Below are 21179 nucleotides of genomic sequence, written 5' to 3'. Positions count from 1 at the left end.
TAAGCCATGCACACAGAGATCCATTCATCATTAAATGCCCAAACATACTTGGGCGGAACGTACACGGAACGGACCCCACGGAGGTCCGCGCAGACTCCGCAAGCCCTGTGTGCGCAAAGCTCCGCGCACCAGTGACTGCTCAGCATGTATTTTTCACATCGCGGGGATTTTTCACGGACATTTTTACAGGAAACTACAACGCGGAAGTGCGCTCGACTATGAAAGCCCAAATGACTGCGGACATTCCTCGCGGAGTAGTAGTCTCTGCGTGTTTCTCCTGTTTGTAGAAGAGCATCAAACTAGCTGGTAGCCCATCTCACACCGCTGTAGCAATCCTATAGTGCCCTCGTGCGGTTAGGAGCTGAATTGCATGTCAAATAAAGGGGGGAAATAAGATGGATAGTAACAGTCGCATTAAAAAAATCGATTTTTCAAAAATAAAACGACTATTTGAAAATTCGAAAATCGTGACCCATCCCTAGTATGAAGTGTGTCTGTTATGCTAGAAGAGTCAGAGTTTGGGACGGAGTCTTTTACCCCCTGGAGTGTTACTGGAGTTTTTGGAGTGCTCAAATAAACAGGCCTTTTTCCCGAACGCTCCTCTGGTCTCCTGCTCGTGAGGGATTCATTACAATATCGTAACATGGTTTAGATTTCTAAATAAATATTCACCTCGTCGCTAGATAGACCTACTCCTGAAAAACTCGTGCGCAAGGCTTTTTGTCCCTACGAGGCCACCGTCATTTACCCGATGGGAGGGGTGAGCGAGTGAGCCCTGCAATCTAGAATTTGACCACTGATGTCACTGTTTTCAACCCATTTTACACACTGGCCCTTTAAACCTTAAAGCCAAGTGTACGTTAGTTAGCAATCTTCAGCTGAAACATACAGTTAGCTCGTAGGCTAATAGCAAACATTCTAGCAGCTGACGTTAGCTTACAAGTAGCTCCTACGATGGACAGTCAGCTAGCTATAGCATACAGCAAACTTACTGGGGATTTTCAAGGGTGCAGCAGTTTCTGTTTACTTCATTTCCTTTTGCAGACCAGTGATACTCATTATACGGACCAGGGGCCAAATCTGGCCCCAATCAGGTGGCAGGTGGCCCCCAGAACACTTTCCCTGATTCACAGGGACAATCAATTGATTCACATTGGGATTTTTTCAACATTAAGGTGCCTTTACACTGCCCGAGGCAACCTCTCGGACAACGACTAAAGTAATCAGAATCAGAAATTATTTATTGATCCTAGAGGGGAAACTGTGATTTATCAAAGTCGCTCAAATATAAATAATAAAAGAAGCAGGAAAAAGAGTATGAAACAGAAGTATGCAAATGTAAAGTAATAAAATAAAATAAAATAGAAATAAAAATGTGCATTATGCCACAATGTTTAACACTAGAACTTGACAATAAGAATATCTTCCCTGTGCTGAGTCTGTAAGTGTGTAAAATACACTACTGTGTGCTACATTACACTTTATAAACTAGTGTTACATTCAGAAATATAAATTATGTATCATGCTGTAACGTTCACTACAATATATACAGCAATGGAATAAAAACAAGACTATACATAAGAAATATGTACAATTATGTGCATTTTATGTTGAATGAATAAAATGTAGTATAGAGTATAAATTCATAAACTGAAAAATATTGCACAGATAAATAACTGCACTGTAAAAACTGTCACTATAGCACAGAAACATAATAGAGCTTGTTTATCAAAAGGAGGATCAGCTGACAGACGTCTGGGCTCAGCTCTAAATGTCCTAAAATCCCAGAAACACCCCCATGTACATGCACAGAGCTGCTGACTGACCTCTGACCTCCTGCCATTTTGCAAAAGTGGCCTCAGGCAGTGCACATTGAGTATCCCTGTTACAGATGTATCAATCTGTTCTTCACTTAACACATTCAGTGAGAACTTGTGATTCTGCATAAACTGTTATAGCACACTATGAGTCCTCACTACAGCTAGACTCATAAGTCAGTCTTTAGACGCTTTGCTTAACTAAAGACTGATGACTTTCTCCGTGATTTTGTGTTTAGATGGGCGGATACAATTTCAGAGTTTAAAAAAACTCCCTACGTTGCAGAACCAGTAGTAAATCTGCAGAGCGGTCCTTCGGTGGCTCGCTGAACTCTTGTGCTTGTAAACATAGTCCCACTAGAAACACGCGTAGCAGTACAAAATGGCTCAGCCGTGCTCGCAGAAAACGCCGTCAAAGTTAGTGGATGTTTGTCGCGTTTGTGACGACACATTCTCGCCAACTAAAAGAAACAAACATAATCTTTTACAAGGCCATGACTCATCCGTCTCGCCTTGTAAACAACAAGGCGATTGCCTCTATAGTCCGGGTAGAAAACCAGCAGAGCTTTTAGCTATATATATATATATAGCCTATATATCACATTTTTCACATCACTGTATCACCGTTTGGACTAATCCGATGTTTGTAAAGTCTATAAACACAATGATTGAACAAATATTACTATTTCTGTGCACACCTTTAGCTGGGCTAACCGTTAGCTGTTAGCCCTGTTAGCCATTAGCGGTGTCTGTAATAGGTAATAACTCATTAAACGGTCCGTGAAAAAAATATCTTTTCCAGCGGATATCTTAGTTACAACATGATTGAGCTAGCAAAGCAGTTTTGTGTTGCTATGTGTGGTATTTATTCAGTTTTGGGAGATCACGATGTCTAGAAAGCATCAGTGGCTGCAGCTGACAGGGACAGCTAACACTAGCAGCAAAGCTAACATCAGGACGTCATCTGTTAAAAGCCTCCCGTTGTCGGATACGACATGAAACTACTCCAGTTAGCTCAATCATGTTGTAACTGAGACATCCACTGGAAAAATATTTTCTTCACGGATGAGCACACGTTTGATAAAACGGAGTTAAACCTCTCGTCAAGCTCTCTGTGTGTTTGTTTCCTTGCGGACGAGAAAAGGAGGAGTGCACATTTCCGAGAAGGCGTGTCCTTTTCAAAAATGCAAGAGGCGTTGCTTTGTTGCCGGCCGTTGTCGCCGGTGTGATAAACTCTCTTTAGAAAGGAGTGTCCCCAGACTATCAGAAGGCGGAGATCTCTGATTGTCTGGTGGCGAGACTACACTACAGCTGATTGTTGAGGTGTGTGTAGGTGAGTCTGGGTATTCATAATGCATCATAAGCTCCATCAGTCAACCTAGTTTATAACTGGTCAAGAGCATCCATAAGTCACATCTATAATGTTTTATGACTGTTGATATAGAGCATTAGAAAGCACTATGTGTTACTTTATAACTACTCTACATCCCAGTTACAAAGTGAGAAACAACACACACTGTTAAAATATAAACGTCCTGTAGCTCAGCTGATTTAACATCCTGACACTCCTCAGTTAGAGCAAACAGACCAACAGTGAGGAGGCATTTCTGTAAAGGCACAGTCACACTGCAGATGTTGTCTCCACATGCTGCTGTTCTCCTACTCTGTATCTACGGGTGCTGTTACCTTAGCAACAGGTTAATGGTGCTAGCTTACCTGTTCTCAGGCAGTTAACTTAATTACGTCACAAAACACACCGGAAACATCGCCTACTGAAGGGACTCACACCTGAGAACACCAGCATCAAACAGAAACTTTCCTCTCGTCATCATTACGTCATTACATACATCAAAAGCCTACCTCCTCCTGCTGGAGCTCTATGCTAACGGCTAACAGTGTTAGCATTACAAATATGTTCACCTGCTACAGTAAACATTATAACTATTAATATGATATAATGTAAAGATGCTAACTTTGCTGCTAACGCATATTAAGCTACTTATGTCATCCGTCCTGTTAGCTTAGCGTTAGCTTTTACCATCCTGATCTGTTCGTGGATAAAACCGAGATTTTCCACATCCGGTGACGTTTAGAGGTGATTTAATTAAGTTTTACAGTAAAGCCCCAAAGAGACGTCACAGCGCCTCCGTACTGTGATGACGTGTTGATCTCCCAGGTAACAGCAGTGAACGGTTACTGGAGGAATTTGAATCAAATCCTCAACTCTGATTGGACCGCTAAAAAGTGGGCGGGGTTAATGACCAGCTCGATGCGGAGCTTTTTTAATTAAATCTTTGTTGATATTACAGATAACATAAAACAAAAGTCATTAATAAAAATATTAAACAAGGCGCACAAATATATTTCTAGGTTTTCACAGCTTTTTTTATTCTTTGAGTCGACAGTGGTGTTAACTGACTGTGAAGTTTCATTTTTAAATACCAAAAATAAAAGTTAAGTGTGGCTACATTTAGATTTATAAGTATGATACAAGTGTTACATTGACAGCTATTTTAGATCGTTGTCTTTAGATGAAAATGGTTATTAGCTTTAGTTTTACTTTATTTTAGTTATTTTTGTCCTTCATAGTTTTAGTCAACAAAAATTTTAGATATTTTAGTCGATAAAAATTCAAAACATTTTAGTAAAAAAAAAAATATTAAAACATTTTAGTCGAAAAAATCAAAATATTTTGTTTTTTTGTTTTTGTTTTGTATGTTTTATTCAGTCATCATCATCACATACAACATAGGAACATACACACATTTTCACAACAACAACAATAATAATCATAAATATAAACATTCTAGGTAACACACAAAAAATGCTAATTAATATATGATGGTAATGACTGAAAAGGTGTAGGCTGAAGCATAATGCTTATATTTGCCTACCCTACATAAATCCTAAATTAAGCTACCCATCAAACATCATTTATAAGAAAAAAGAAAAAAAAACTATTCCAATTTATAACTCTCAAATTTTAGTCGATAAAAAAATATAAAACATTTTAGTCAAAAAAAAATTCAAAACATTTTTTTTGAAAAACAAAATCAAAATATTTTAGTTGATAAAAATTCAAAACATTTTAGTCAAAAAAAAATCAAAACATTTTAGTCAATAAAAAGTTAAAACATTTAAGTTGACAAAAATTTTAATTATTTTAGTCGAAAAAAATTCAAAACTTTTTTTTTTTGAAAAACAAAATCAAAGTATTTTAGTTGATAAAAATTCAAAACATTTTAGTCGAAAAAAAAAATCAAAATATTTTAGTCGATAAAAATCCAAAACATGTTAGTTGACAAAAACAACATATTATTTCCAGAAACTTGTAATACAAGATGAAGTTTCATGGTGATCTCTATTAGTTTAAAGTTTGACCCTATTGACCTCAGGGTGCCCCCTCCCCTTCAGCCAACATGGAGTAGAAACCCTTTGAATTGAGTGCTAACATTTTAATGATAACCGGACAAACTCCATCTGCTGAGGAAGATCATGCAATATGATTGAAAGTTCCAGAATTGCTACTAAATGGGCCTTATGGTGGGATTACGTTAATTCTCAGAAATAGTGAGATATGAAATCCAGACATTGTTTCCTCACACATTAATTAGACCTGCAGACACATTACGGCCACTTTGTGCTGTAGAAACATCCTGATGAGATCTGTCATTTTACAAGACACCTGTTCTTGTTTCGGAGGATCGCCTACACATCAGCAAACAGGTTTTCCTTCCCAAAACGGACAGACTGCAGATTAACTGTGAGTGAAAGCCTTCATGGTAACGAGTGCTGAGAGGGAGAACATCATCATAAGTCAGACTCTGACAGCTCGGTGTATAGGACGAGGCGGGGGCGGAGAGATCGGAACAACTCCTCTGAGAAATGTTGGCTAATTGTGATAATGTGTCTGAAGCTGTCAGCAAGACGTGAGAGAGAAAAACGTCGGCAACAAGAAAACACAAATGCAGCATTTCTGAGAATCACATTTCACCGTGTAACCTTTGTTCAGCAAATTTGAAAAACGACGGGGGAAATTTTTTACAGACGTTATTGCCCCTGACAGCTCTGCTGAAAAACCCAGCGAATCAAAGCTGAGCAGAGATAATTATATCAGACTGTTGGGTGAAAGCAATAAAGACTAGATGACCTGAAAATGGGTAGACGAATGTAAAGTCTGCAAATAGTCTTTGCGTAGTCGAGATTAGACTCGAGGGGCGTGGAGGGTGTGTGTGTGTGTGTGTGTGGGGGGGGGTTCATAAACAGCATCATCATTATGTGAGGGAGGAGAAGAAATGGAGAAATAAGAGGCTCATTATCAGCCGACTGCTCCTGAGCTGCTGTCACACTGATCAGGATGGATTTAGTCAAAGAGTTGGAATCAAAGGGCAGAAACCTAATCAGCTGTTTACACCGTGTACCAGCTCCTGAGGCGCACACGGACAGGAAACAGGGTCGGACAAGAGAGCAGAGAAGAAGAAGAGGACAGAGACAGGAGGAGAGAAGAAGATGGAGGAAGGTGAAAGAAAGTGGAGAAAGAATAGAAACATGTTAGACAAAGGACGGATTTGGGGAAGTGGATGGAATGACAATTTGGAAAACCAAATTATAATTAGTTACACTACTCGCAAGTTATCTGATTACTATAACACTTTACTGCCCAACACTGTTTTTAAGTCATTCCAGCTCTTTTATAATCTGACAATCTGACAAACTAAATTAGTTCAGTACATCCAACATGAATTACTTTGAACTCGAAAAACTTAATTAAGTTGAACCAACTTAATATTTATCCAAAGGTTATGTTGATATTTAGTGGTCAAACTATTTTATTTCAGATATTCTAATGTATTTATTTCAGTCCATCCTATTAACGTGTCAAAAATGTTTTTCATTTTCACCAACTTCTTAAAATAAGTTGTAAACTGACTGAAACATGTTCATGAAACCTACGTCATTTTTTTATGCTGATAAATGTATTCATTTTAAGAATTATCCACTGAATCTAAAAGATAATTCACAGGTTCAACTTTAAGACAAAGAAAAGTCTGCACACTTCAGCTCCCTTTAGGTGCATTTATTCCACCATCCTGGAGTGACGTTTCGGGCCACAGGTGCCCTTCTTCAGGTTCAACTTTAAAAAATTAAAGCATGAAATTTGCACAGTTTGCATGGAATTTTTTAAGTGGTTCCAGTTTGAGTTTTATAAGTTGGAAAATGAGTGAAATTTACTAAACTAATCTGACAAACTCAGTTTGGTACAATCAACACCTTGACCTTGAAAAATTTTATTGAGTTGAACCAACTTAATATTTATCTAAATGTTGTGTTGATATTTAGTGGTCAAGATATTTTATTTAAGATATTCTAACATATTTATTTCAATTCCATCCCACTCAAAAATGTTTTAATTTCAACCAACTTCTTAAAATAAGTTGATATAACTAATAACTGACTGAAACACATTAATGAAAGATACGTCGTTTTTTTATGCTGAATAACGTTTTTATTTTAAGAGTTATCCACTAACGCCATGAATCATTTTAAGTGCACCTTTGTTTTCAAAGCTAAAAAAAGCATTAACTCTATGTTTATTTATTGTTTATCTACCCGTGTATTTGAGTTTTATAAGTTGGAAAATGACTGAAATTAACTAAACTAATCTGACAAACTCAGATAGCTTAGTTTAACCAACATGATTTGCTTTGACCTCAAAAAGCTTAATCAAATTGAACTAACTTAATATTTATCCAAAACTTGTGTTGATATTTAGACATCAAACTATTTTATTTAAGATCATTTAACTTATCTATTTTAATTCCATCCTACTCAAAAATGTTTTGATTTTAACCAACTTCTTAAAATAAGCTGATGGACTAAAACATGTTGATGAAACAAATGTAATTTTTTAAATGCTGAAAAACTCGAATTTTATGAGTTATACACAAACCCCATGAATAATTTTTTAGAGTATAGTCAGAAAAAATAGGGGAATATTAGTGTGCAAGAACGGAAAGAAACAGGTGTGGAAGAGAGGGATGGATGATGTGAGTGGTGAAGACGGGGAAGGAGGGAGTAAAGAAAGGTGGAGATGGAAGAAAAGATGAAATCTAAAGGAAGTAAGGGGAAACAGCAACAAATGGAGAGGCAGAGAGATAAGGAGTGAAAGGAGAGAAGGATGAGATGTGACAAAAAGAAAAGTAACAGCTAGAAAGAGGGAGGAAGATGAGGACATGTGAGAGGTGGAAGTAACAGAGGAAGATGAAGAGGAAAGGGAAAAGGGGGTGGGGGGGTGGAGGAACGTTGAAGATTGAAGGATGGGATGAGTGGGAGAAGTGTGAGATGAGAAGAGGAGAAAGTAGGAGCCAAGAACGGAGGAGGGAAGAGTGAAGGAAGGAAGTGTCAGACAAAGCGTGAGAAAGTGAAAGAATGGTGGGGGGGGGGGGGGGGGTAAAGGAAATGAGAGCTGAGAGGCAAATGAAGAAGATGAGGAGCGAGAGGAGGAGAAGAGAGTGGGAGAGGGAAACAAAAAGAGACATGAAGTGAGGGAGAAGGAGGGAGAGGTGGGAGACGGAGATTAAAGGGAGAGAAAGAATGAAGGAGAGATGCAGGATGACTGGTGATGAATAATTGCTGGTGAGAACACAGCAGCTCACCGACACTCAGCCTCTCCTGCCGCCGCCGCCGCGTAGCTGCAGGGCTCACAAACATCAACAGCAGCATTAAAAATAGCAGCGATTATTTGAAAACAGGCCCGGGGAGAAGTGTTTTTACAAATTATAATTCTCTACATTTGTTTCATCCCACTGGGAGCCGCAGACGGGCGGGCGGGGCGTGTCACAGCGCGACAACCCAACGTGGGAGAAACTTTGTGTTTCTGGCGTCTGATCTAGAGTGAGACGTCCTGACGCCTGGTGAGCAGATCCAACCCAGACTTGATTTCAAGGGTTTAAAGATTTCTGTGACCCCGTGACCTTTCCTCTGGAGTCACCACCTTCTTCATCTCAGAAACGAACACTGTGATAACAAGCATGATCCTCTGGACAGGAATTCTAATGTGACCTCCCAGGTGACCTCCTGACCTTTGTGCTGGTCATTTGTCTCCACAGCTACCAGCAACAATTTCAGCCTCTACACCAAAAATATAAACAGGAAAATACTGTGCAGATTTCTGATCACATCAACACCCCAACACTCTCTAGAGTAGAAACTCTCTTCACCTATGACGCTTTACAATCCGCCCTCAGCAGTGATGTGCATCCTCACTGTGACCTCGTCACATGTCCACGTTTGGTCATGGACTTTCCACGTCCACATATGACGTCCAAGGTACCCTGGGTGTGTTGGTTGTTGACGTTCTGGGATGCCGTGTCAACTTCAGCCTGTTACATGCATTGTCTGTTTTCAAAATACACTTCTGGTTTGGTGCGGGATCTGCAGCGATGCGGGCACTGTGCCAGACTGTCGTGGTTCAGAGGGAGCTGAGCTGGAAGGTGAAGCTTTTGATTTACTGGTCCATCTCCGTCCCAACCCTCACCTATGGTCATGAGCTCTGGGCAATGACTGAAAGAATGGACGCCTCCTGTTAGACGTGTTCATGACACGTCCCACTGGTAGGAGGCCCCGGGGCAGACCCAGAACACACTGGAGGGATTATATATCTCATCTCTCCTAGGAACACCTCAGGGTCCTCCAGGAGGAGCTGGAATGTGTCGCTGGGGAGAGGGTCGTCTGCTGACCCCTGAAACCCGGCCCCGGATAAGAGGATGAAAATGGATGGATAAATAGACACAATCAACAATCAGCACAGTTTCAAGATTAGAGTCACCAATTCAGTATCTGACCAAATGTCTCCCCTTCTGTTCCTGAGATATGATGTTAAAACATGATGATGTCACAGTCAAGCTGACCTTTGACCTTTTGACCTTCATTATTTTATCCTGTTAGACATTTGTGTCAAGTTTGGTCAGAATTAGTGAATGAATTCTTCAGTTATGGACAAAAACATGTTTTGTGAGGTCACACTGACCTTTGACTTTCAGCCATCAAAATCAGTACATTGTTGAGTCAAAGTGGACGTTTGTGTCAAAATTGAGGAAATTCTCTTAAATGGCCAGTGTGTAATATTTGGCATGGTTTATTGTCAATCTGAATCTGAATCTGAATATTCTACCCATTAATATGTTTATACAAGTGTATAATCGCTATACAATAAAATTCGTTTGGTTTTCGTAGCCTTATAATTATGCTTTTATATATATATATATATATATATATATATATATATATATATATATATATATATATATATATATATATATATATATATATAGCAAGGGCCTTGCTTTAGAGAGGTTGCCATCTTGCGCCGCCATGTATGTACGGCAGACCGAGTGGACAATCCAGCCAGCCAGAGAACGTGTTTCACGTGTATAAATGAACTAACGAAGACAGCAGAAGAAAGGAAGAAGGAGGAGGAAACAGCAGAGAGTGTTAGTAGTTCGTCGATAGAGAGTAGTTAAAAGTTTTTTAGTTATCAAGTTTGCGAATGGACCACACTTACCATGCAACAGGAGAGAATGAACCCGAACCGTCATCTGCGAGGAAAAGAAGACGCAACTTCACTCCTTGTGATGCAGTCTCTGCGGTGCTTTTCCTCCTGATGATATGTCTCCCCAACGATGGCAGCAGTAGCACCGAATCCCATTCTGTGCATTCAGCCTCTCTTCTCGCCCGCTCAGCATCAAACACATGGAGTTCCTCATCTGTATGCTCCGGCTCAAACAGGTATGGCTCTGGGTCTGCGTCCGCTACAAGAAACTCTTCAAAATCGCGTTCAAAGTCGTCCATTGCAGCTACTATAGTCCGGAGATATTGCTAGGCTAAATAAACAGCTGAGCTCTGTTTACAGGCTACGCTGTCAGTCAGTGTGCGGGCTGGAGATTGGTGGAGCAGAGAGGGGAGGGGGTCCCCACTCGGTATGGTAAACGAGTATGTGTGTACGAAGTGTGTGTGTTATGCTAGAAGAGTCAGAGTTTGGGACGGAGTCTTTTACCCCCTGGAGTGTTACCGGAGTTTTTGGACTGCTCAAATAAACGGGCCTTTTTCCCGAACGCTCCTCTGGTCTCCTGCTCGTGAGGGATTCATTACAATATCGTAACATGGCTTAGATTTCTAAATAAATATTCACCTTGTCGCTAGATAGACCTACTCCTGAAAAACTCGTGCGCAAGGCTTTTTGTCCCTACGAGGCCACCGTCATTTACCCGACGGGAGGGGTGAGCGAGTGAGCCCTGCAATCTAGAACTTGACCACTGATGTCACTGTTTTCAACCCATTTTACACACTGACCCTTTAAGGCATTCTTGAGATATTGCATTCACGAGAATAAAGGAGATGAAGTCACAGTGACCTTGATCTTTGCATTCTTGAGATATCACAGTGACCTATGACCACAAAAATCTATTTGAGTCCAAGTGAACATTTGTGTCAAAGTTGAGAAAAAAATCCTCATGGTGCCCTTAAAATATTGTGTTCACAAGAATGAGATGGACAAGGTCACAGTGACCTTAACCTTTCACATTTGACCACCACTTTCTCATCAGTTCACACTTGACTCAATGTGGATGTTTGTGCCAAAGTCCATGAAATTCCCTCAAGGCCTTCTTGAGATATTGCATTCACAAGAATAAAACAGACGAGGTCAGAGTGACTTTGACCTTTAACCTAATGATCACCAAAATCTAATTAGTTAATTGTTGGGTTAAAGTGGATGTTTGTGCCAAATTTGAGGAAATTCCCTCACGGTGTTCTTGAGATATCACAGTGTCCTTTGACCACAAAAATCTATTTGAGTCCAAGTAAACGTTTGTGCCAAATTTAAGAAAAAAATCCTCATGGTGCCCTTGAAATATTGCATTCACAAGAATGAGATGGACAAGGTCACAGTGACCTTAACCTTTCACATTTGACCACCACTTTCTCATCAGTTCACACTTGACTCAATGTGGATGTTTGTGCCAAAGTCCATGAAATTCCCTCAAGGCCTTCTTGAGATATTGCATTCACAAGAATAAAACAGACAAGGTCAGAGTGACTTTGACCTTTAACCTAATGATCACCAAAATCTAATTAGTTAATTTTTGGGTTAAACTGGATGTTTGTGCCAAATTCAGGAAACTCCATCAAGGTGTTCTTGAGATATCATGTTCAAGAGAATGTTATGTACAGACGAACAATGTGAAAACATAATTCCTCTGGTCACGGCTGTTGTTGGTGCAGAAGCATAAAAACTGTGCATAATAATAAGGCCCCGCCCCTCTGGAGGAGGAGCCAACACTGTGGTTAGATGTAGTCATGAAGAGAAACAGCAGTGGTGGATTTTCACATTTAATAATAGACAAAAATGTTCTGTCATTCTTTTCTGTACATCAGTAATTACAAGTTCAGTAAGCTATTATCCTCAAGTTTTACACGTAGGTTCATCAGCTTCTAGTAATGCTTGTTCGTCTTTACACTGCGTCTTACATACAAAATATGCTATGTACTGCAGTCACATTTATAAAAGCCTGGAGAGGTTCGCCATAAATGATTTTTAAAACCATTCAACAAATGCCATTCACAATACTTTCTCATTATTTACAAAAAACAGCAACTGCTAAATTATACATATTAACAAACTACTTCCTCAGTGTATATATAATGCCACTATACAAAAGAGAGGCGGAGAGAAAGAAGGAGGGGCTTTTACAATGACCTTATTCTGATGCTTTAACCTGTGTACTAAAGCTTTTAAATACAGATTAATGCTGCCAGTGTCGGAGAAAGAAACTCTACTCGTACTGTGAATATTGGAAGATCTCCAGTAAGTCGTCACACTTTATAAATATGTGTTGTTGCTGTACAAGTTTATCGGTTAATACAGAGATTAATGAGCTGAAATAAGGCCGCTGTAAAGTTTAAGTTACCCTATAAAGTTTGAGGCTTGGAAAGCGGGGCGACTCTTTAATCTGACGCGGGTGCGGAGGCTCGATGGCGCACAGGGTTCCTACACGTTTCCCTTCACACACACTCCCTCTCAGATGTTCTCAGCAGCTCGGGGCCACTTCACACTCCGCCGGCTCCAAATGGTGGAGAGAGGTAATCATGTGGAAGATCTGAACTTTAGGACCCAGGAATCCTGAAATGTAACATCAGAGCGGCGACACGCAGCTGAGCTGGTGTTTACCAACAGGCCCGGGCTGAGACAGGACTTAACCTCGGTGAGCCCGGCTCTCTCTGACAGGGTGAAGGTTGTTTTGTGCTCTTAGGTTTGGATTTGTCACTTGGATGGGCTCTCAGTCAGGACGCCAGGACGCTCGCGGGAAGAAGGTGCTTTTAAATAAACACTGTGGAGTTTAAACTCCAGTCACTCCCACACAGGACGCTTCAGATATGCTGTTTCCAGATGAGCAACTGTGACCAATCAGAGACAGACTGGTGATGTGTTTTTCCACGACACAGCACAGTATAATAGACCCTTTTACTGTTAGTAAATAACATGATGTTTTTGGTGGGCGGGGCTTGGTTCAGACCTCCACTGGGCACCTTTCACACAGCTGTGACACGGCTGAAGGCTATCAGTAAGCAGTAAAAATGGCTGATGTCCGTAAGAGTACAACTTCAAACCACAGAGATTTGGTTCAAAGCCAGTTGGACAAAACGTGATTTCCCTCCGGTCAGCAGCACGACGATTTAACAGACGTCAGGATCTGAGGGAGGAAACAGTCGCAGGTTTGCTGCGGCTCCTTTAAAGCAGGATGTTACATTTATCATGATCAAGGTTAATGTGACGATTTACCCAAGTTTAGACTTTGGGTCTTCCTGTCAGGCCCCACCATGGAGGTCTAATTCAGTCCCGCCCTAACAGGTGTGGAGGACAGCGAAGGAGACGTCTGCAGACGCCCACACACACCTGAAGAGATGTCTCATCAGTCCAGAATAAATGAAAACGCCTGTGTGGGCGGAGCCAGGGTCAAAAGTCCTGAATAACTGCTGAATGTGGAACATTTTTTTCCCCTCTCTACATTTTCTTAATCACTTCTGAGACCGTGCGGAGCGGCGGTGTAGGAACCCCGTGTGAAGCTGCTGACGACAGATTCGGGTCAAATAGTATTTACAGATAACAGAGTTTGTTTTTCAGCTTGCTGCTGATGCTGAGATCTGAATGTGAGACCGGCCTCACAGGACGAATGTCTCAAACCATGGAGGTAAGAACAAATGTCTGAGATCCAACTGTAGACGCTATCAGACCGAGGATCTGCTCAGCCGCTCCGACCATCAGGCAGAAGGAGACGAGGGTTTGCATCGTCCGGGCCGCAGACGTCACATCTTTCTCAGCACATCTCCAACAAGACAAAGCGGCTCTTACACGGCGTGACCCCGTGACCTCACTGTAACTGTGCTGTCTGTTGGCCGCGCTGTCACCGCCGGCCACGCAGGGACTGACGACAGCAGGCTGCTGGGGCGTTCACATCCCCTCCAGTGAGCTCCAGTTTACAGATTTACCTTGGCTGCACAGGTGAGTTCTCATTTTACATTCATTTACACAAGAAAACAAAACACAATCTTCATTCTGTGAGAAATTATTTCTACAGTACATCTGACTCAGAGCAGATTCATTTCTGACCTCTGCTCTGAAACTAAAGGAAACCTGCAACACAAGACGACAGCAGTTACACAGTTTGTCACTGAGTGTTGTCACCGCTGGGTGCAATAAAGTTTTGTTTCAAAGGAAAGAGAGCGTCGTGGAATTTAATACTTCATCTACAGGAAATCAAATATGTGAGATGTTGGCTGATCTCAGAGCTGCTGCTGCTGCTGCTGCTGCTGCAGAGGACAGAGACGTAGTGCAGGTACACCTCAGGTGTTACAGTGTCAGGAACACGTCACCTGTCAGATGAACAGGTCATGTGATTTTTGCAGGTCACGTTTACTCGCCTCTCGTCTCCATCAGCTCAAGGTCACATTTTCACTCAGCTGAGTCGCCAGAAGAACAAGTTGGCATTGTATGTTTCTGCAGACCGTGATTATGTTACATTTGTATGTTTCATACAGATTAAAGTTTCTAAAGTGACATAACTTAGGAGCCGACTTAGGGGTGTACGATGTATTAAGTATACTCGATAAATCGCGGCTTGTTTCATGTGGGATGTATAAAATGACTACATCAGAACACTCCTCCGACCATCCAGACCACTTTCTCCTGAGCGATAGTTTGTGAGCAGGCAAAGTGTGTTTCTCATCTGCAGAGCTCCACACCGTTAACGTTACGATTTAGTTGCATTTTGCGACCATGGAGCACCACTGTGATTTACAGTAATTATTAATATGTGAACAGGAGAGCTGTCAGTTTGTTTCCAGCTTACAGTGAATAAATCATCACGTTTTACAGCACCACAATAACAATTTGACTTAATGAGATTAATAATAGCGTGAACTGAGGAATCATGTGTTTTTGTATCTCCACACCGTGATTATTTAGACGTATTTTTCAACCATGGAGCACCATTGTGATTTGCAAATGCTATAAATACATGGACTGGAGAGCTGTTAGTTTATTTCCAGCTAATAGTGGATAAATCATGTTTAACAGCACCACAATAACAGTTTAACTTAATGAAACGATAGCGTGAACAGTGTCTTTTTACCTGCAAAGCTCCAGACCGTGACTATTTAGTTGCATTTTGCAACCATGGAGCACCACTGCAACTTGCTAATATGATCAAGTTATGGTCCACAGAGCTGTTAGTTTGTTTCCTGCTCACAGTGAATAAATCATCACACTTAAAAGTGCAGCAGGGACAGTTTAATTTTGTGCTAACTGTTAACATCAGACTGTGGACCGGAAGCTTCAAGTTCACAGTAAAAACATCAACACTTTTTGCCTGAGATGAGCCGGGTGCTTCAAAATAAAAGCAGCAGCGGTTGCGCTTCCCTTTATGTAATTATACCATCACTTTAACGTTATTATAACAGCACTTTATTTAACTTTATTGTAACTGTCATTCATTTATTAATGTTGCATTTCAGTAGTCTACAGTAAGTAGTAGCCTAAAGATATGGCATAATTATTTTTAAACCATGTCACTCAGCTCTAAGCTGAGTTTGTCAACAGGAGGTGGAGGGGATGTCTGATGGTGTGTCACCTGGGCGAGATTGTAGCTATTGTAGCTTACGTTACTGCGACCTGCGAGATGACAAGGTGGCTCATTTTTATGTGTTTTTACGTCCTTATTTCTTATTTATCCCACAAAGATTTCTCACTGAAGCTTTGATTCCCAATAACTGGTACACAGGACGGCCCTCCTGCAGACCAACAACAACACAGCTGTGATTTAGCGAGTCATTCAGTCATTTATGTGTTTCCAGCTGATTTTTAGCCCCAAAATGTGTTTGTTTTAGAGCTCTGTGGCTGTTGTTGCAGCAGGGAGGGTGCCATGAAAAGTAGTTGTGTTTTTCTGAGACACTGCTGCTTTTCCAGTGTGTTTGCTCCCTTAAAACCGTGTATTTCAAGCCAACACATGATCTTTCTCGAAACGTAACCTAGTGTTTTTTGTGCCCTGACCCCCATGTTAACCACAGTGCTATTGGAAAGTATCTGCGACATATTAACATGTAAATGAAACTTATCTGTGATCTGCAGAAACGCACCATGCCAACATTTTCTGGTGACTGGGTTGTTTCACCCCAAATAATTCTTCATTCTTGCTTTTGTTTTAAAGCTGCTTCGAGTGTCAGATGAGTGTTGATCAAATCTGTGTGTCCAATGAATTAACACCTGAAACAGGTGTGAAGCAAACAAAAACAAAAAACTGTTCAACAGAGAATCAAAATGTGATTTTCAGGCTGAAGAATATTGTTGTCTTCCTCCAGCTGCAGAGCTTTGTGCATCCCAAAAATGTTCCTCCCAACAAGATTTTTGGAATTGAATAGCACCTCAGAGCGATGGTTGGGTTCCTGCCAAACTGAACTGTAGTGTAGCACAAAAAAAAAAAAAAAAAAATCAACCTTGTGCGGACCTGAGAAGAAGCCGAGCGGAGGACGACTGCTCTGATGGACTGATGCAGTTTAATAAAGTGTTTTATGCATCTCAGACGTGAGGAGGATTTTCTTGAAATTTGTAAGTGACAGCTTAAACTTGACAAACCCAGCCCAGACACGACTGTTAGAGAAGCTTCCTCTGCTGGAGAAAAGAGCCCAAAAAAAAGCCTGATAATGCAGAGTCTAAGTGAAGTGCTTTCACTCCTGTGCGAGCAGAGCTGACTCCTTAACGCTCGCCAGGGTCGCTGAGTGGAGTTGTGAGCACATCCAGCTCTCTATAATTACAGAATGTCAACTTTGTTCATGCTTTCTGCTCTGACCTTTTCCCAGTGCTAAAAGTGTGCCCTTTAACCAGACGCTGAGCAGTTCTAGTATGCTGAACACATGTGAGAGCCTGGAACTAAATACGACGCATTCTTTAGGGCAGAATACAAGTTATTAAATTGTTCTATTACTGTACTTCTGCGAGGGCGGGAAGTTAATAACTTGGCGAGGGAAGAGGAGATATATTTTCTATATCGGTGCCTCCAGTCGGAGACCTGCAGGTGTTGTAGTATGCAACTCATACTTTACAAAGATGACCACTTTAGACTTATTAAAGCCTGCTGTGATGTTCAGTGCTGGAGGAGAGAAGAGGAAGAGGCAGGCGGAGACAGATCTGACACACTGATGCCCTCAAAACACAACATTACCTGTGACATTTCAAAGCAACAGCTCTGTTTCAAACCAGCAGTTTTCTGTTTTTGCTTTTTTGTGTTTTTCATTCTGTGTTTTCCCTCATTTTCCCCAGCTGACACAAAGGAGTAATGCTTCTTTAAAAATGGACCAGATAAGGGCTGTGGAGAGAGAGGCAGGTGAAGCAGATATAAAGGAAGGAAAAACAGAAAAAGCAGCCGCCTCACACATGGAGCCCAAAAACAGAGGAAGCCCAAGAGACCAGGCAACAGGAGAAAACGTTTAGTGCTCGTCTTTCTGTGTTTTTATATGAGATGTGGCCAAATCAAAAGTCCCATTTATCAAACACTGTTAGTTTAACATATGTGTGTGCTTCATGTTCAGGTCGTCTGCCCCGTACAGTTCATATGTTCAAAGCTCAGCTGTAGCTGCATCAATGTGGACACAAATGTCACTGCGGTGGCGGGGGCTAATTAGGCCGCCGTAGATAGCTCAGAGACACGGAACAATCACCATCGAGCGGCGGGGAGAAAGCAACAGGATTTCTGGCATCGAAGAGGGGACGTGCGCTGCATTTGGGGACACGTGAGCAGCAATTAGAGGCGATGGATTTCTGAGGCAACGATCACAAAGGATGCTGAACCGTCGCCCCGGCTCCTCTCACGCACACCGGCCTAATCACTCCAGTCAATCAGACGATCTATGGGAAGCCTGTTTCACACGGGCTCGAGGCGCGGCGCTGCCAAAGGGACAATCGTTAAACACTGGAGGGTTTTCTCACCGCCGGCTGCGTGTGAGCGCCATGCGTGTGCACCTGTGTGTGCGCGGCCGCTGGCTTTCACTGCAACTGGAGGAGTAATTAGCTGGAAAAGTTTCAATCTGCGCTGGCTCACGATCCAGCCAGCCAGCGTGGATGAGATGTTGCTGCGGTTTTGTTTTGTACTTGGACGCGCTGCCAGAGAGGCTGGAGAGGTGGTTGGCTGCGCAGCCAGATGGCCGCAGAGACAGAGAGAGAGAGACGGGTGGAGACAAAGCTCCAGACAGGACACAGAGAAGACAGCGGCGGACGACACAGAGGCCGATTAGAAATGTCACAGACTCTTTCGATGGGCTTTGGCTGCACGGCCGGCCTCCTACAGCAGATCCTCGTTAAAGGAAGACTCAACATGCTATTAGCTCGTTCGGAGGCCAAACTGTACAGGACTGCGGCGACAGTAGCCCTCAGTGCTGAGCTGTGAACATGACAGCAGGCGACAGTGGGCTACAAGTGATACAAGGGCCTGGAAAGTTGTTATTTTGGAAGTGTGTGTGTGTGTGTGTGTGCGTGTGCGCGCATGCGCAGCTGAACGTGTCCACTTTGTTCCTGCCTTCAAAATAAAACCATTAAAAACAACAATAACTTAAGAAGTGAAAATGAGGGTTGCAAAGTCTCTGGATTTTTCCAAAACTACGAGACGAGGATCTCTTCTAGCAGCAAGCCGCGGCCGCCTTGACTCTAACGAGGCGGTGTCGACAAATGTAAAATGTTTTGTTTTTTTGTTTGTTTTTTTTTTTTCTGGAGGGGAAGAGGTGATGTCAGCACCCGCTCCGTCCCTCCCTCCCTCCCTCTGTGTCCAGTTTCTGTCTCTCAGTTTGTGGGGACCCAAAGTTCCCGTCGGAGGAGAGGGAGGGGAAGCCCAGTCCGCCGGACGACTCGGCCCCTCGCCAAAATGTTCCAGTCCTGCTTCCCAGCATGCACCTCTCCCTGCCAGAGCGGAGCTGGCGGGAGTCTCTGAAGGAGGAGGCCGAGGCGGGGGGCTGATGGGAGAGCGTCAGGTGATGGGGTGGTGGAGGAGGGCGGGGGCGTGGTCAGATACAGGTGGATGGCTGTGCAGTGGGCTGCTGTTTGCGGTTCCTCAGACCTCCGGACTTCTCCTTGTAGCCAACGCACATCTGCTGAGAGACGTCCACCAGCGCGCTGGCCACCGCCAAACCTGCACGCACACACACACACACACACACACACACACACACACACACACACAGAAACATCACAGTCAGGTGAAGGTTATGTAAAGACTGATACGCCACTCATTTCTTATTTTGTGATCCTGACATACCAAACAGAGCACTGAGATGGGGATCCTGTGGGACCCGACACAACTCTCACGGGGAGTGGGTTTAAGTTTTGTTGCAGGTCGGAGCAGACGGTCTAAAAATAAACTGTGAGTCCAAGGATTTGTTAGAATACAACAAAATTAGCGCCTCTCCTGATCAGTCATCAAATGCCTGCCCTCTCTATGTGTCTTTCTTCAGGGTGCACTTGACAGCGTGCGGGATCACTGACCAATCACAACCAAGTTAGTTAAACTTGTGCTTTTGTCACAGAGTGCTGCAGGGATAATGTGTCCTGCAGGTCGACCCTGAGGTCAGCGTCGATTTTAGATTATTGCAGAAAATAAACTCTGTGACAAACAAACGTTTATGAAACTTACAGGTTTTGTTCAGTAAAATATTCGTCACTATTAAAGGTGCAGTAAGAAGCTGACGCGGGGCTATAAACAAACTACACCTTGGTCACATGACTTAACATCACCACCACCACGAGGCTGTACAGTCGTGTTCACATGATGACTCCTGTTAGCAGCCATCTTTTTTAAAAATGATTTTGTACTTTAGCAGTCTACAGTGGTTAATATAGATCATGTATCGTGATGTGACCTAAAAATATCGCAATATTATTTTTAAGCCATATCATCCAGTGCTACATTGGCTTAGTCGTCGAGAGGTGGAGGGATGATGGATGGTGTGTCACCTGGGCGGGACGCCTCACTTCGCCCTGATAGTTTTGTGACTCGCTTTTTCTAACATCAGTCACCTGCCGTCCAACATTGACCGAACGTGACAGATTCGCTAGTCAGATGTCAGAAATGTCAAAGGTCTGGTAAAGTTTTGATATTTGCACAGATGACGCCCAAAAGTTGAGTGCCAGAAAACACGGATCAATATGAGATGTGACCAATTCAACATTAACAGTGTTACTTCAGTGCAACCGTCTTTTTAAGACACATAAAAGCTTCTAAATTCACAGTGAGGTATTTACTGACATTGTTTATGTCGTAGAACATAACGTGAAAGTCCATCAGACTTTTTTTCAGACAGCTAAACAAAAAGCCCACTGGCTTTAAAACAAGGGAACAGGAAGTGCTAAAATGCTAACTAGCTGACTCTGTGGGTAGTGTCGCAGCTGTAAAATGGTGGTTTGCTTTAAGCAGCTTAAATCTTGGAAAACGACTTGTTTCACAATCAGAATCTGATCATTTTAGTCTGATAACATTTGAAAGTTGAGAAGAGCAACACCCCTGATTTATTTCACCCTCATTCAAGTTAGCAGAGGGCTAAACAGGAAGTTAGCTAGCTCAGCTGGTCCAAGTCTCTGATGTGCTCGTGCTCCGCCCACTCTATGAAAGATAATAAAATAACAACAAACAACTAACAACAACCAGCTCTGGACTCGTATTCACCTTTTTAATTTTTTTTTACCTCGAAATGTATTTTGTAAAATGTGTGTATGTATAAAATGTATACAGGTTTTAGTTGTAATAAATACATATGTGATTACATCAT

The 21179-nt window shown here is 42.1% G+C and overlaps 1 protein-coding gene across 3 annotated transcripts in view; it reads right to left on the bottom strand.

The window, feature by feature from the left end:
- atrn (attractin) overlaps nucleotides 1-21179 on the bottom strand; it is a 251182-nt gene that overhangs the window by 5521 nt on the left and 224482 nt on the right. For 2 of the 3 annotated variants that reach the window (XM_049596080.1, XM_049596079.1), the window contains exon 29: nucleotides 12198-19546. The exons of the other annotated variant lie outside the window; for it this stretch is intronic. In XM_049596080.1, coding sequence (XP_049452037.1) covers nucleotides 19422-19546 — 125 coding nt within the window. In that variant the 3' untranslated portion in view covers nucleotides 12198-19421. Of the gene's footprint in view, nucleotides 1-12197; nucleotides 19547-21179 lie in introns of those variants that run through there. 3 annotated transcript variants of the gene reach the window in all.

This window comes from Epinephelus fuscoguttatus, linkage group LG14 (genome assembly GCF_011397635.1).
Source record: "Epinephelus fuscoguttatus linkage group LG14, E.fuscoguttatus.final_Chr_v1".
Taxonomy (NCBI): Eukaryota; Metazoa; Chordata; class Actinopteri; order Perciformes; family Serranidae; genus Epinephelus; species Epinephelus fuscoguttatus.
The sequence above is the reverse complement of the archived record's forward strand: the minus strand, read 5'-3'. Positions and strand labels throughout refer to the sequence as shown.